Source organism: Salvelinus sp. IW2-2015, linkage group LG9 (genome assembly GCF_002910315.2).
Source record: "Salvelinus sp. IW2-2015 linkage group LG9, ASM291031v2, whole genome shotgun sequence".
Classification (NCBI taxonomy): Eukaryota; Metazoa; Chordata; class Actinopteri; order Salmoniformes; family Salmonidae; genus Salvelinus; species Salvelinus sp. IW2-2015.
The window spans coordinates 9,937,971-9,952,640 of NC_036849.1; the positions used below are offsets into that span (position 1 = coordinate 9,937,971).

General features: G+C 41.5%; 1 protein-coding gene across 1 annotated transcript in view; it reads right to left on the reverse strand.

The window, feature by feature from the left end:
- Positions 1–523: 523 nt before the first annotated feature.
- Positions 524–14,670, reverse strand: part of LOC111968544 (leucine-rich repeat and fibronectin type-III domain-containing protein 5-like) — a 46,043-nt gene continuing 31,896 nt past the window's right edge. Inside the window, exons 2-3 of the mRNA XM_023994196.1 lie at positions 6,325–7,732; positions 524–2,184 (exon numbers count right to left, since the gene is read on the reverse strand). Of these exons, the coding sequence (XP_023849964.1) occupies positions 1,191–2,184; positions 6,325–7,712 (2,382 nt within the window). The 5' untranslated portion in view covers positions 7,713–7,732 and the 3' untranslated portion in view covers positions 524–1,190. The remainder of the gene's footprint in view (positions 2,185–6,324; positions 7,733–14,670) is intronic.

A 14,670-nucleotide genomic window follows, 5' to 3' on the forward strand; every position in this document is an offset into this window, starting at 1 on the left:
TGAGAAACATCAAACCTGCACGTCAGTTTCCATGCTACATGAATGTAAGCGTTATCTAATAAAATGGATTGGCTACTGAAACATTGACTTGAGTCCCCATACATCAGTAGTTATTTTCTATCAGCCTTCATAAATTCATTTGAATTAATGTGCCAGTAAAATAAGCATGCCTACTGTAGTATCATGTTGCAATAAGTGCAATTTTCTTGTCTTGGTATAGATAACTCCATATGGATTCTGTTAGTGTTTCACCTAATGGTGGGTCCCGTCTGAACCTTTTAGGGCTGTGGCTAAAGACTACAGATTGAGTCTTAAAACATTTGCTTGGTTTATCTGGCAGGTCAGAGAAAAAAAGAAAATTTTGACAAGCTTTGTGAACACAAAAAAGTTTGGGGACCACCGGGTTAGGTTACATTGAACATTATTGAATTGTGTAGGTATGGTAGGGCTTGTCTGAAAATATACCTGTCTGGGATGAAGAGATTAGAAATGTATTTACCAACGCAAAACCAACAAAACATACTTGTTTCATTTTTATTTTATTTTACACAACATAACAACACAGCAGATGTTGTTTCTCTGTACAGGGCTTTTTTGTGCCTTAAAACAAAGGCAATATCAATGTCACTGAAAAGAAAGCTGAATAGTTCTTTAAAAAATATCAATTTATTAAGAGGTCCAGTAACAAGTCTTTGATAGTTGTTTTTTTGTGTTGTCTCTATATGCAGGTCATTATTTCCCTGTAATAGAAAGGCGTATTGTGAAATCTCTCATGTTCCTCTCGATCCCAAATCCCCTGTCAGGGACAACTGAAATCCTATTGGTGCTCCTTGCAAGAGGAAAACTGTAATGCAGAGGAAGGCACCAATGCCTTTCTCTTGTCACAACAACAACACTGGGTGTATGTACTGTATAACTGGATGGGTGTGTTGGATTTCTTTTTCTACATTTTTTGTATGGGTATGAAAACACTGCATGGACTGCCGAGCACTGGGCTCCGAGCTGCTGGAGATTCTCCACATCAGAGGAGAACATTGATGAAATTCTGATTACTACAAGGCAAGCATCCGTTTTACTATTGGTTTTAGAAAAGGAAAAGTAAACTGAAACGCAAAAAAAATCTAAAGAATCAAAAACAGATGTCCCCACACACACACATTCAATCACACACATACATACAAACAGAACAGTCACACAGTACTTTCTAGAATCCACTCTGAACTGGAAAAGGTGGCCTTGCCACTGTCTATATTTTCCTGTTGAAGTAGCATCCCATTCATGGACATACTCCGCTTAGACCACATATTCCCAAGTTTTGTTACCCCAATGTAGCAGTGGTGCTTGGACGAGTCATCGTTTAGAGAGTACCTACGTTTGGCCCTCACCCCTTCCACCGGTAAGGTCAGGTACTTGGAGGATGGTCTGGGGTGTGCGCGTCTTAATATGGGCGTGTCCTTGATGCGTGAGTAGGGTAGGGGGGAGTGGGATACCGGGGCGGGGGGATGCTGCAGAGCCGTGGAGTTGTTGCGGTTGGTGTTCTGGGTCTCAGCGTTGGGGAGGGCCTCTATCTTGGGCTCTGGTGTGACAGAAGCAGTAGCGGAGGGCTTTGGCGCAGGCTTGCGCTTTGGCTTCAGAGACCCTGAGGAGCCAGGCGTGTTCCAGCTCTGGCTCACCAGAGAAGTAGCAGTGGAGCAGTCTGGGAGAGAGGTCTCAGACGAGTCTGTCAGAGTGTCTGGCGCGTGCCCAGCGGCCTTTATAGACCCTCCGCCCCCTCCCTCTGACCCCGACCCTCCCATGGCCTGTTTGGACACAGAGGGATTGACGGTGCACCCCTGAGACTGCGCCCCATTGGTCTGGGAGTGGACGTTGGTGACCAGGGTGCCTTTGCCCGAGTCACTGGTGTTGCAGACCTTATAGCGGATCATCAGGATGATGATGAAGACGAGTACAGAGGCCACGATGATGCCGCCGATGATGATGATCATGGTGCCTCCCAGGAACTGGGACTGCATGAAGTGACAGCGCAGGTACTCAGACTCGGTGGTGAACTGGATGCAGCCCACCACGCGGGTGGCGGTGAGGGAAGTGATACCATCGTCATATATGGCCAGAACACACAGGTCATATGACGTTCCAGCAGCCAGGTTATTGACTAGGAAGTTTTTGCTCGTGGGGGGAATCATTCTGAGAGGAGAGAACGACAAAGGAAAGATATCAATGTGGATTCAAATAAAAGTTGTTATAAGGACAGCTCATGTCATTCATGCATGATATTTTCTTACCAATTGTTCCAAATGTGCTTCTGCTGTTGAGAAGCATTTTCCTATATTCTTAAAACAATCCTAGTGGCTGCATTTCCCAAAATATTGTTTAACATATATCATTATCCCAAAATGACAATGCTGTGTTTCATTAATCAAAATGAATCTATTTTTGGAGAGTAATGAATCCAAAAATTTTCAAAGGCAACATAAACAAGTAACAACGTCAACATGTTATACCATGTGTGTGTGCAATATTCCTGTATAACATTAGACAGCATACATTGACTGGGTGAATGCTAATGTCATTCATACTCCTGAACATCGTTTGGCCTCGAATGTACCAACCCCATGGTACTTGCCTACAGAGCAGCAAGAGGAACTGCCCTTCCCTACCTTCAGGCTATTCTCAAACCCTACACCCCAACCCGAATACTCCGTTCTGCCACCTCTGGTTTCTTGGCCCTCCCACACCTACGGGAGGGCAGCTCCCACTCAGCCCAGTCAAAGCTCTTCTCTGTCATGGTCACCCCAATGGTGACCCGGAAGCTGGTACAGCAGAGTCCCTGTCCATCTCCCGAACATCTGAAACCCTACCTCTTCAAAGAGTACACTACATGACCAAAAGTATGTGGACACCTGCTCTTCGAACATCTCATCCCAAAATCATTGGCATTAATATGGAGTTGGTCCCACCTTTACTGCTATATCAGCCTCCACTCTTCTGGGCGGGACCGAGCCGATGTTACTCCTAGATTTTTCCACTTCACAATAACAACACTTACAGTTGCCCGGGGCAGCTCTAGCAGGGCAGAAATTTGATGAACTGACTGGTTGGAAAGGTGGCATTCTATGACGGTGCCACGTTGAAAGTCACTGAGCTCTTCAGTAAGGCCATTCGATTGCCAATGTCTGTCTATGGAGATTGCATGGCTGTGTGCACTATGTTATACACCTGTCAGCAACAGGTGTGGCTGAAATAGCCAAATCCGCTCATTTAAAGGGGTGAATACCAGTAACTACTGTATCCTTTTTCTTTGTTGATTATGATTTTGCTACACTCAAACCCATATGGAACTGATTTCATTGCCAAAGCAATGAAATTAATTGAATCATATCATGCAGAAAACTTAGACCATAGCAGACACTGATTATACAAAACTTTAAGAACACCTGCTCTTTCCATGACATAGGCTGACCAGGTGAAAGCTATGATCCCTTATTGATGTCACTTACTAAATCCACTTCAAATCAGTGTAGATGAAGGGGAGGAGACAGGTTAAAGAAGGATTTTCAAGCTTTGAGACAATTGAGACATGGATTGTGTATGTGTGCCATTCAGAGGGTGAATGGGCAAGACTAAATATTTAAGTTCCTTTGAATGGGGTATGGTAGTAGGTGCCAGGCACACAGGTTTGTGTCAAGAACTGCAACGCTGCTGGGTTTTTCACGCTCAACAGTTTCCTGTGTGTATCAAGATTGATCCACCACCCAAAGGACATCCAGACAACTTGACAAAACTGTGGGAAGCATTGGGGTCAACTTGGGACAACATTCCTTTCGAATGCTTTCGATACCTTGTAGAGCCCATGCCCCGACGAATTTAGTTTGTTCTGAGGGCAACAGGGGAAGGGGGAGTATATATTAGGAATGCGTTCTTAATGTTTGGTAAACTCAGTGTACATTGTCAAGAAAATGACTGCGTTAAACTCTTAAAATGTAAAATATAAAAACAACACTTCCACTGATGTATTTACCATTAACATGTACTGAGCCTGAGGGTCTCAAACCAAGATAACTTTATGTAGGGGGACTTCACGTGGAGGTTGACCTCCCTGACATTCACCAACAGGCAATGGTAAAGTGCCCTACTAATAGTTTTGAAAGCCATGGCACTGTGGAAAATAGCACAGCACAGCACAGTCATCGAAAATCCATCCCGCATTGTCATCGAAAAAATAATGGTATATCTGTATTCTTTTAGTTTGAATCCATTTACAATCACGTGAGAGACAGACAACGTAAAATGTCAACAATATTGTTATGTTAGCCTGAGTGTGTTTATTAGATATGCAGTACAATGGAAATTGGAACCATATCATTTCAATAAAGTGGTTTATTTTATACCTTTAGCAGATCTGAGCCAGGTATTACCTGTTCCACAGGGCCTTTTTTTCTGGCAAAAATTGCACGAGTTGGAGTGCTTTAAAAGAGGCTCATTCTCCTGATTTGTTTGCACATAAAACTTGTCACACAATTTGTTTGATGCCCAGATTTTTTTATCACATCCTCTTTGAGTAATGCATAATGTTGAAAGGGAAATGAGTGTGTGCAGGTGAAACAACAATGGAGAACACTACAATAAAACCGAAAAGGCCTGTGCTTGTAGGATATATTGACAGGAGATATGCTATTCAAAAGGTCAAGGTACTCCAGAGACCTATGGCGATCCTCAATATCAACACAGGTCTTGTAATAGGGAATAATGTGGCTTTGTAGATGTGTGAAGCTTTTAAAAAACTTATTTTTTTTGGAGCACCAGCAGCATATCCACCTACATCCCACTGCTGGCTTACCTCTGAAGCTAAGCAGGGTTGGTACTGGTTGGACCCTGGATGGGAAACCAGATTCTGCTGTAGTTGTGTTGGAGGGCCAATAGGAGGCACTTTTTCCTCTGTTCTAAAAAAATATACCAATGCCCCAGGGCAGTGATTGGGAACATTGCTCTGTTTAGGGTGCTGCCTTTCCTGACTCTCTGTGGTCACTAAAGATCCCATGCCACTTATTGTAAGAGTAGGGCTGTTAACCTCGGTGTCCTGGCTAAATTCCTCATCTGGCCCTCATACCATCATGGCGACCTAATCATTCTCAGCTTCCAATTGGCTCGTTCATCCACCCTCCTCTCCAGTGTAACTATTCCCCAGGTCATTGCTGTAAATGATAGTGTTCTCAGTCAATTTACCTTAAAATAAGGGTAAACAATGTATTGTAATACTGTCCAGATTAAGCAATGCACAACCTGAAGATAAGATGATGTTAGAAACTCCTTTAAAAGAAGCCTGGTGTTCACCACTCTCTACCTGGTGTTCACCACTCTCTAGATGCTGCTGACAGCCATTACACACATTACATATTCCTCTGATAAGTGATTGATTTCCATTCATGCCTATACAAGCAAGTAAAATGTGATCCTTCTCTATTAGATCATCACAAAAAAGTGACAGATGTACAGTATTTGTTAATGAACCGAAGACCGTTTGCTCTAGCCCATTGGAGTTACAGCTAATTGTTTGTTATTGAGACCGAATCAATTTATGTGTCCATTACAGTGCCAGTTAATTGTAGTTCAGACTGAATTAGTTTGTGTTGAACTGGCCATTTCACTGACGACCTCGTTGAAATCTAATAACCTCCTATTCACATCACAGAGAATACATGGCAGTTATGTTAATCTCTGCTGCTTCACAATGCAGAGTTCAGCTCATCTTAATCAATATGAGATCATGATCCCTCTGTCACACGGCCCGCCTGAGTCCATTTGGAGGTTTTGCTTTGCAGGGGTTTTACTAATAAGTTTTCAAGGATTACAGATTATCTAAAAAAAACAAATGTAATAACATTGGGATTTTATATAAATTATCTTTTTGTTTTTGTAATTCCAATTCCATTTATATATTTATTTAGTTGTTGTTTTTGTAAAACGCTTCACAATTAAGAATCAGCTACTAGCTAAACAGCTTTTAAATCTCATATCGTGGCTACTGTAATTGCTCAGCAATTGAAACTTGTTTTGGTTGTTTAGTTTATTGCCTTGCTTAGTTAGGATGGCTAGGATGATTAGGATGATTTTACAAACAAGTGGTTGAAAGCCTATAAAACATACTTTTGTGTTTGCATAGTGTGTGAACGTGATTGAGATGAATCTCCATCGAAAACATACAAAACATCTCTGAACCTAAACTATAAGTGTACTTGATGATTGAAATGAAATCCATTAGGGCCATTACGCATTTCACCACACAAATCATACACAAATAATTTGAGGGGATTGAATGGAACCTACCTGTAAACAAGAGAGTCATCATAACTGCCATTGTACTGAATCTGGAACATGCGGATCCCAGGTATATTCCTCTGGAAGTTGAACTTGATGAGTGCCGTGGAGGATGTGGCCTCAGCGATGACCACTCTCTTATCTGGACTAGTTTTGGTGTCTCCAGTGTGGTTGCTGCCATTTGCCCCAGCCCTGGTGGACGTGGAGATGTCTGAAGAGCCAGGGTCAGGCTCCTGGATGTTGTTGGTGCTGTTGGAGATGTGTGGGAGTTTGATAATCAGCAGCTCAACAGTCTGATGTGCCTCACCCGCCGGGTTGGACGAGATGCAGGTGAAGGATCCTGTGTCCTTCACAGTGCTGATCAAAATGTCCAGGGTGCCATTCGTGTAGACCAACGTCCGGGAGGAGTTCGACACCAGCTTCCCCTCTGGAGAGATCCAGTGTATGGCAGGCTCAGGGTCCCCCCTGGCCTTGCACCTCAGGGCCACCCTCTGGCCCTCCAGCACCCTCATCTCGTGGGAGTACCGGGTGATGAGAGGAGGTTCACACAGGAACTCCTCCTCCGGGATGGACCAGAAATAGCGTCCAGAGAGGTGCTGCGGCGATGCGCATGTCTCCAGATCATCCTCTCGACTCAGGCGCCTCAACCACAGCAGCTCACAGTTGCAGTGCAGTGGGTTCCCGCCAAAGCTTAGTGCGAACGAGGAAGGGTTCATGATCCCAGACGTGGCCAAAACCTGGGCCCGCTGGAACAGAGGATCTGGAGGAAGCTTCTGTAGCTTATTTGAGGTTACGTCCAAGCGGTTGAGCTTTTGGAGAAGAGAAAAGGTCTCCTCAGGAATGTAGTCGATCATGTTGTGGTCCAGGCTGAGGGTGTGGAGGCTCGTCATCCTCTGGATAGCCTCCCAGGGGATGGACTCCAAGTTGTTGTAGGACAGGTCGAGCTCCTCCAGGGCCAGCAGGTCATTGAAAGCCCCCAGGTGGATCAACGTCAGCTGGTTGTTGTTGAGGATCAAGTGGTGCAGCTTGGACATGCCGCTAAAGGTGTCATTGGATATCTGGGTCAGACGGTTGCTGTTCACGTGCAAGGCGCGGAGGTTCTCCAGGTCAGCAAACGCGTGTGGCATGATGAAGCTAATGGTATTCCTTGACAGGGTGAGGTCCTGCAACCTGGTCATGTTGGCAAAGTCTTTCCTCTTGATGCTGGTGACGAAGTTGTCTGCCAGCCGTAGCTCCACGGTGTGCCTGTCAATGTTCGGGGGGACAAAGAGGAGACCTTTTTTGGCACAGAGGGTTGCAAGGTTGGGAGATAGTATTTGACAGACACAGCGCTTCGGACAGATCTGGGCCTTCACTGCCATTCCAATAACCAACAGACAGACCAGCAGTTTTTCCATTGTAAGTCAGGTTCAAACACCTGCAACATAAGACAGAGAGAGGAGAGAAAAATAGATCATTAATAATTTGAACTGGATCATGACATTCGCCACCAGAAATTACACCAGCAGTGACACTAATATCTTGAGTAAAGACGCTCTGAGTTAAATTCCACCCGTCTTGAACACTTATCAGTTCCCAGTATAATGGGGCCATTTAGTAAGAAATACCCAGGGGTCAGAACTGGTTGAAATGATGTCAGTACAACTAGAAACTGGTTACAAAAAAGTCAATATGACGTAATTTCATGTCCCTCTGTGTATCCTCTGTGACTTCTAAGAAGATTTTAACCCACTTAATTCAGACATTTATCTAAGTTTTAACCATCATTGCAAAGCCCTAGTTATTTTTTTGCTATGACAAAGTAATTTAGGAAGATTATTATTTATTTCATGTGATTAGTAATTCATTTTAAGGAGAAAAAGATCTCTTCCTCATTTTTGAGGTCAACACTTTTATGTGATCTGAACTCTCATTTTAATATGTTGAAAAAAAAAAATATTACAAAAGAAACATTGAATATCTATGTCAAATCATAGTGTAAAAGCAGGTGAGCTAGTTTTACTATTTTTGGCCATTTTCTGGTGTTTTGTGGTGGAAAACTGAGTGGGTCAAGCATAACACATCAACCCTAATACCCAAAGAAATGTTTAAACAATCTCACATTTTTTGTGAAGCTTGCATTCAATTGCCCTTCCCTGTTGTACACAACAAGCTTCCATTCCCCCTGTCACAAGGGGATTTATGGATGATTTAAGATGAGGTTGTCAATCCTACTTTATTTGGCACTTAATAGGCACTACTATAGTCATTTTTGTATTTAACCTCTTGAAATGGGAAAAATATTTTTCTTAAGTTGAACATGTGTTCTTTATGACAGAATGTTAAAATTAGATGAAATAAAACTTTTTTTACCACGTTACACTACTCAAAAGGCACCTAATAGGTGGAAGGACAGAGCTTTTTACTTTTAAACACATCCCTTGCTGTTCTCCTCTCCTCCATACCCAGAATGAGTCATGCCATCCCTGTGTTGGGTCACTTACTCAGCATTACAAGTGTGTGGGGGTGCAGAACAGAGGAGCTGTTTCATAATGCTTCAGCAGCGGACTGCGGACTGCAGCGGACATATCTGACACGTGGGAAGATATCACCGCTGTAATTACACTGAGGAAAGTATGTAATGAGAAGATAAGTGTCTCGCTACTCACTCAGCCTGCCTGCCTGCCTGGCTTCACAGGAAGGATGATGGGCAAATTAAATAAAATCAATGTAATGAGGTTGAAAAAACCTGACAGGAGAATTTTATTTTGTGCTGTAGAGGGAATGTGATCATGTCGACATAACGGTCTATTATCATAGCCAGCCAGAGCATACATGACACGGAAACATGTTAAAACCATAGGCTTGCCTAACATATACACGTGCTATATGATTACCTCCCGTTTGATGGAAAAGGCCTCATTTAGCCTATAGGATGATCTGGCACAACATGTAATTTCGATTAAGGAGAATAGGTACTCGTCACATGACAGGCTACTAATAACATGACAGGGGCCCTTGAAAGGTAGGTACAGAGTCAATATATGTATCCCAAATGGCACCCTATTCCATGTATAGTGCACTACTTTAAACCAGGGTCCATAGGGCTCTGGACAAAAGTAGTGCACTGCATAGGGAATATGGTGCCATTTGGGACACAATGAATCACATGACATGCAGCTCCAGAGAAAGGCTTGCATGGCATGGCAGCCTGTGTGATTTTCTAATCACGGGGGGGTCTTGTCTCCAGAGCACACAGGAAGGTCATAGCACCACAGGGTAATGAAAGCAACACTGCTGCCCACTGACAAAGCAGACAGCAGGATCATGTTCATTACCAGACTGTAATTTTTTAACATTGATTTCTCTTTCAGGCTGTACATACTGCTGTTTGTGTTTGTGTGGGGGGACCAGAAATAAAAAGGATGGAGGGAGGAACGAGTGCATTGGATTACAAACAAAGAATGTCACACCCATGCAAATATACCCATGAATGTAAATTAGTAGCTATTTATACTAAAGGCTAAAACCTCAGTGCAATCTCTAAGTGACAGCTACGTGTGATGGTTTATACACATAGAGACAGAGAACCTTCAAAAGCACTTTTTGATGAATCTCCAATTCCCTATTTAGTGCATTGCTTTTGAACAGGACCCATAGATTTCCATATACACTGCCGTTCTAAGGTTTCGGGTCACTTAGAAATGTTCTTGTTTTTGAAAGAAGAGCACATTTTTCGTCCATTAAAATAACATCAAATTTATCAGATATACAGTGTAGACATTGTTAATGTTGTAAATGACTATCGTAGCTGGAAACGGCAGATTATTTATGAAATATCTGCATAGGCATACAGAGGTCTATTATCAGCAACCATCACTCCTGTGTTCCAATGGCACGTTGTGTTAGCTAATCCAAGTTTACAATTTCAAAAGGCTAATTGGAAAACCCTTTTGCAATTATGTTAGCACAGCCGAAAACTGTTGTACTGATTAAAGAAGCAATAAAACTGGCCTTCTTTAGACTAGTTGAGTATCTGGAGCATCAGCATTTGTGGGTTCGATTACAGGCTCAAAATGGACAGAAACAAAGTGCTTTCTTCTGAAACTAGTCAGTCTATTTTTGTTCTGAGAAATGAAGGCTATTCCATGCGAGAAATTGCCAAGAAACTGAAGATCTCGTACAACGCTGTGTACTACTCCCTTCACAGAACAGCGCAAACTGGCTCTAACCAGAATAGAAAGAGGAGTCGGAGGCCCCCGGTGCACAAATGAGCAAGAGGACAAGTATATTAGAGTGTCTAGTTTGAGAAACAGACACCTCACAAGTCCTCAACTGGCAGCTTCATTAAATAGTACCCCCAAAACACCAGTCTCAATGTCAACAGTGAAGAGGCAGCTCCAGGATGCTGGCTTTTTAGGCAGAGTTCCTCTGTCCATTGTCTGTGTTCTTTTGCCCATTTTAATCTTTTCTTTTTAATGGCCAGTCTGAGGTATGGCTTTTTCTTTGCAACTCTGCCTAGAAGGACAGTTTTATTGCTTCTTTAATCAGAACAACAGTTTTCAGCCGTGCTACCATAATTGCAAAAGGGTTTTCTAATGATCAATTAGCCTTTTAAAATGATAAACTTGGATTTGCTAACACAACGTGCCATTGGAACACAGGAGTGATGGTTGCTGTTAATGGGCCTCTGTACGCCTATGTAGATATTCCATTAAAAATCAACCGTTTCCTGTCATTTACAACATTAACAATGTCTACACTGTATTTGTAATCAATTTGATGTTATTTTAATGGACAAAAAAATGTGCTTTTCTTTCAAAAACAAGGAAATGTCTAAGTGACCCCAAACTTTTGAACGATAGTGTATGTAATATACTGTAGTTCCATACCACCATACTTCTATTACTTCCATTACTTGTTGTTTTTGACTTGACTCTTTTATTCTTACTATTGACATTGACTACATTAATGTACTGCATTTTTGAGGGCTCTAGCACGTAAGCATTTCGCTGCACCTTTTATACCTGCTGTCAACTGTGTATGTGACGAATAACGTTTAATTCAGTTTGATTCGATTTAGTAAACATCATTTTATCTGTGCCACAAATCTCAGGAAGTGACTACTTTTCGGAAACTATTGGATTGACTGCCTTCAACTGATGGCAGGGCTGTATCTGGAACGGCATGTTGAAGATAGAAATATAATGAATAGAGCACAAAATCTCCTATACTATTCCAATCTATCTGACCTACACATTCTCTTAAATGTCCATTGCCCCAGGTGTACATAATCAAGTCAAACCAATTGACCAATTATATTTTGTACAGATACTCTAAGTATAAATAAGTTGTGACGCTCAGCTACTGTATGACTCTTTCAGCATACACTGAAAAGATCAAAAGCTGCAATTAATTGAATTATACCTGCAAATACTGCTCTTGTTTCAAACACACACCCTGAAGAAGGCACAGTGATAACAAAACGTTGGTGATTTACCCAATAAATTACTGGGGAGATAATGTATAGAGTGTGCGACTCTCTTTATTTGTATAGCTTATAGTTTATTCGCCATTAGTCAGCACCTCTACATAAAATAATTTTCTCTGGGTGTGCGCCAGCTCAAGTTTTTATTCAAACAAACGCTATACCATCTTTAAAGGGATAGTTTACTCAGAATACAAACAAACATGATTTTCCACCTACCTTGGCTTTAGTTGATTCAAGCAGGCATTTTTGAGATATTTAGTTTCCTTTCGACACTTAAGCCATGTTCTGTTACTCTTAGCATTCTCAGTAACACTTAACATTAAACTGTTATTATGCCTGTGTAATAAAACTGTCATTACTTTTGGAGAGACATTTTATTAGCATGTTGTTACCATAATACTTTGGTAATTACATTTTAATTGCAGAGCAATGAGCTGAGAGTTTGTATAACACTGTACACAAGAGGAATTGTGACGGTTCCTTTTTCCACTTATGCAATAATTCCATTATTATGTAATTAAATAAAGCAATTTCCAAATGTAACAACAATGTTGCTATTGTAATAATCTATACATGTATAAGAACTTGATGTCAAGTGTTACTACATTATCTTATGTCTCATTCTTTATGAAAATATATTTGTTAGTCATGTCCTTCATGTATTTAATTATAGGCTATAGGCTATATTAAGATTCATATCTAAGAGCACTCCAAACCTTAAAGTAATTCAACCAGGAATGATTGTTAGTAAAGCAGTGAGGTAGTTGAGGTAGTTAAGCTGAACACACTCTATGATGCCCTGATCAACGTTGAGGTGTAGAGAAGTAAGCTAAGATCATCCTTGGACACACACAGACAGCATTTTCATGATATCTACTTGAAATTGATATTACAGTGAGAGTGAGACAGATATATATATAGAGAGAGAGAGAGAGAGAAAGAGAGAGAACGAGAGCGTAAACAGTAAGACATTGTCGGTAGGATATGTCCGTGAGGCAAGTGGAGGCATGATTATGCAATGTAGATGGATGTTCCTTCACGTACTCCAACGCAGTGCTCTGCTCATAGGATGTTTGTTGCTTGTTTATGTGTAAGCAAATTATAGGGTGCTACAGAATACAAAATGGGAAGTGCCACAGCATTGAAAACAACATGTTTGCCTTCCTTTCATGATGGAACATTATTTGTCTGTCCTGAATGTGTAATTGACCACAAGAGTGGCAATACCACTACTCTCTTATTACATTCAACCAATGATCAGGAAGTCCATGCTAATTTAAGCAGCCTGAAAGGGTCCTTTATTTACCACTCAACGAGTTTGAGGCAGGCTTGAAAGGCTTCTTTTACCAGACTTTTCTCTCTTCTTAAAAAAGGAAAACATCTGAACAAAAGTAGTACTCCTATTGGCCAAGTCTCACTTTATTACACAGCCAGAACAATAAACCTTCAAATCCCAGTAATATTCAAATGTTCTTCTGTCTCACAGCATACTTGCCTTCAGCCTTCTAACTATACTACAGTGTGCATATTGAGATAATTCTACATTGCTTGAGCTCAACAACAATGTGTTATGAAATTAACTATCACAGCACAGCGCTTGGACACATGGAACAATGGTAAATTACTAATAATCCCTCTCGTCAACACAGTCACACTCAATGTTTAGGACAAGGCAGAGTTGTGCAGGTGGTACTGTTCCGTTTCTGTATCCTGTTCATCAATACAATATGGCTGAGTGACAGTGCAGTGGCATGCAAACAGGAGGAGTATTAGGGGAGCGATGTGCAGAAGACGCTCAAACCAATGAATAATGCACCCGGCCAAAACATGAACACTCCTCTATAATTAACACTGATCACATTTTACACACAACGCACATGTGAATTTTTAAAGTGATGTAAAAGGAGACGTTACCATCGCACTCAAAATATTATCTTTTTTTTTTGTTATATGTCAATACACACACACCCGGCCGGCGGGTGTACACAGAAGAGGGGGATGAGGAGAAGGATGAAAGAGCCATGTGGCTTGGCAGCAGGCCCTGAGAACAGTGAGAGCGTTGACATGAACGTCAACTGGAGTTAGGCTGGAATTGTGTCACGGCGCCTAAAATACCCATAGTAGAATCACATCAACGTGAGGACGTGTAAACTGTAATAACATAGTCACATGTTGTTTTCATCACATCACCACCTTAGTATTTTTCAAAGTGTTATGGATCATATTTACTTCTAAGCCTAAGCATAACCTTAGAACCCCTTAACCCCTAAACCCTACCCACTGGGTGCAGACATCAATTCAATGTCTATTCCACATTGGATCAATGTAATTTCATTGAAATGACATTGAAACAACACTGATTCAACCAGTGTGCCCAGTGGGTATCCACTTAACTCTACATATTATCCTATTCTAGGGGGTGGCAGGTAGGCTAGTGGTTAGAGCGTTGGACTTGTAACCAAAAGTTTGCAAGATCAAATCCCCGAGCTGACAAGGTAAAAATCTGTCATTCTGCCCCTGAACAAGGCAGTTAATCTACTGTTACTAGGCCGTTCTTGAAAATAAGAATTTGTTCTTAACTGACTTGCCTAGTTAAATAAAGATAAAATAAATATAGTCCTTTTCCTGACACAACACCTTTGCAGTTCTACTACGTGATATCTTTCAAAAAATTACCTACAGTACATATACTGACCAGCTCATGTTATAGACAGAAGCATGCTACATGACAGACCAATCTGAACTCATGTCTCGGCATGTCCAGCCCTAATAACTAGTTTCAGGAAACTAAGGGTATGTCGCATGTCACTGCTTCACAGGAGAGGCATTTGAAAGTAAACCTTTTTTTCTCTTGCAGAAATGCTTTCTGGAACATGTGAATGTTC